The 2,889-nt window shown below is 38.4% G+C and overlaps 1 protein-coding gene across 1 annotated transcript; it reads left to right on the forward strand.

Moving 5' to 3' along the window:
* The first annotated feature begins 1,414 nt into the window (after window positions 1-1,414).
* On the forward strand, window positions 1,415-1,855 carry LOC124031024 (uncharacterized protein slr1851-like). The gene has a single exon (XM_046342082.1). It carries the CDS (start codon window positions 1,415-1,417, stop codon window positions 1,853-1,855), a length of 441 nt encoding a protein of 146 aa, XP_046198038.1.
* Window positions 1,856-2,889: the final 1,034 nt, after the last annotated feature.

Genomic DNA, 2,889 nt, shown 5'->3' on the forward strand with positions numbered 1-2,889 from the left:
ACGAGATCTCAGTCTTTTCACTCTATGGTTCCTATAGAGAACTAGCTATCCCAGCTAGGCGATTTAACTATGGTTCCTATAGAGAACTAGCTATCCCAGCTAGGCTATTTAACTATGGTTCCTATAGAGAACTAGCTATCCCAGCTAGGCTATTTAACTATGGTTCCTATAGAGAACTAGCTATCCCAGCTAGGCGATTTAACTATGGTTCCTATAGAGAACTAGCTATCCCAGCTAGGCGATTTAACTATGGTTCCTATAGAGAACTAGCTATCCCAGCTAGGCTATTTAACTATGGTTCCTATAGAGTACTAGCTATCCCAGCTAGGCTATTTATAAGTGTGTATGTATATGTATGTATGTATGTACAGTATGTATGTATGTATGTATGTATGTATGTATGTATGTATGTATGTATGTATGTATGTATGTATGTATGTATGTATGTATGTACAGTATATATGTACAGTATGTATGTATGTATGTACAGTATGTATGTATGTATGTACAGTATGTATGTACAGTATGTATGTATGTATGTATGTATGTATGTATGTATGTATGTATGTATGTATGTATGTATGTATGTATGTATGTATGTATGTATGTATGTATGTATGTATGTATGTATGTGTGTATGTGTGTGTGTGTGTATGTATGTATGTATGTATGTATGTATGTATGTATGTATGTATGTATGTATGTATGTATGTATGTATGTATGTATGTATGTATGTATGTATGTATGTATGTATGTATGTACAGTATGTATGTATGTACAGTATGTATGTATGTACAGTATGTATGTATGTATGTATGTACAGTATGTATGTATGTATGTATGTATGTATGTATGTATGTATGTATGTATGTATGTATGTATGTATGTATGTATGTATGTATGTACAGTATGTAAAGTATGTATGTATATGTATGTATGTATGTACAGTATGTATGTATGTATGTATGTATGTATGTATGTATGTATGTATGTATGTATGTATGTATGTATGTATGTATGTATGTATGTACAGTATGTATGTATGTATATATGTTTGTATGTACAGTATGTGAGTGTGTATAATTTTTTGATTTGTTAAAAAAGTTTGAAATATCCAATAAATGTCGTTCCACTTCATGATTGTGTCCCACTTGCTGTTGATTCTTCACAAAAAAATACAGTTTTATATCTTTATGTTTGAAGCCTGAAATGTGGCAAAAGGTCGCAAAGTTCAAGGGGGCCGAATACTTTCGCAAGGCACTGTGTATATATATATATACATATACACACACACAACAGCTGACCAGGGACGCTGGCGTGCAGCAGGGTGGAACTTAACGTGGCAGATAGAAATTCATTAGAAATGACATGATTGGAGCTGATATGATTGGAGCTGATATGATTAGAGCTGATATGATTGGAGCTGATATGATTGGAGCAGACATGATTGGAGCTGACATGATTGGAGCTGACATGATTGGAGCTGACATGATTGGAGCTGATATGATTGGAGCTGATATGATTGGAGCTGACATGATTGGAGCTGACATGATTGGAGCTGATATGATTGGAGCTGACATGATTGGAGCTGACATGATTGGAGCTGATATGATTGGAGCTGACATGATTGGAGCTGACATGATTGGAGCTGATATGATTGGAGCTGACATGATTGAAGCTGATATGATTGGAGCTGACATGATTGAAGCTGATATGATTGGAGCTGATATGATTGGAGCTGATATGATTGAAGCTGACATGATTGAAGCTGACATGATTGGAGATGATATGATTGGAGCTGATATGATTGAAGCTGATGTGACTGTTCTACACTGTATATATCTATATGACTGAATTACAACCCTGGTCATAGCAGTATAATCTATAACCCTCATCTACAACAAGAGGACAGTACTAGATATAGTCGTTTCAGAACTATAAAATGACTGTAAAATGACCTCTGGCTTAAACGCCTTGAGTCTTTAAATTAATTTACAGAAGTGATGGAGGACAGGCTTGTTTCTGATGTCTGGTTGGTAGAAGTGATGGAGGACAGGCTTGTGTCTGATGTCTGGTTGGTAGAAGTGATGGAGGACAGGCTTGTTTCTGATGTCTGGTTGGTAGAAGTGATGGAGGACAGGCTTGTTTCTGATGTCTGGTTGGTAGAAGTGATGGAGGACAGGCTTGTTTCTGATGTCTGGTTGGTAGAAGTGATGGAGGACAGGCTTGTTTCTGATGTCTGGTTGGTAGAAGTGATGGAGGACAGGCTTGTTTTTGATGTCTGGTTGGTAGAAGTGATGGAGGACAGGCTTGTTTCTGATGTCTGGTTGGTAGAAGTGATGGAGGACAGGCTTGTTTCTGATGTCTGGTTGGTAGAAGTGATGGAGGACAGACAGGCTTGTTTCTGATGTCTGGTTGGTAGAAGTGATGGAGGACAGACAGGCTTGTTTCTGATGTCTGGTTGGTAGAAGTGATGGAGGACAGACAGGCTTGTTTCTGATGTCTGGTTGGTAGAAGTGATGGAGGACAGGCTTGTTTCTGATGTCTGGTTGGTAGAAGTGATGGAGGACAGGCTTGTTTCTGATGTCTGGTTGGTAGAGGTGATGGAGGACAGGCTTGTTTCTGATGTCTGGTTGATGTGTTGGAGTAGTTGCATGTTTTTTTTTTTTTTTTTTTGTGCTGAGCCTTTTAATAATGTATACAGAAAGCATCTGTCAGACTGACTGACTCTACACCAGAGAGACAGACTGACAGACTCTACACCAGAGAGACAGACTGACTGACTCTACACCAGAGAGACAGACTGACTGACTCTACACCAGAGAGACAGACTGACTGACTGACTCTACACCAGAGAGACAGACTGACTGACTCTACACCAGAGAGAC

Source organism: Oncorhynchus gorbuscha, unplaced genomic scaffold (assembly GCF_021184085.1).
Source record: "Oncorhynchus gorbuscha isolate QuinsamMale2020 ecotype Even-year unplaced genomic scaffold, OgorEven_v1.0 Un_scaffold_19929, whole genome shotgun sequence".
In the NCBI taxonomy this organism is placed as follows: domain Eukaryota; kingdom Metazoa; phylum Chordata; class Actinopteri; order Salmoniformes; family Salmonidae; genus Oncorhynchus; species Oncorhynchus gorbuscha.

What these genes read in the sequence shown, in the direction of transcription:
- LOC124031024 (XM_046342082.1), top strand. Translation starts at nt 1,415, where the DNA reads ATGATTGGAGCTGATATGATTGGAGCAGACATGATTGGAGCTGACATG.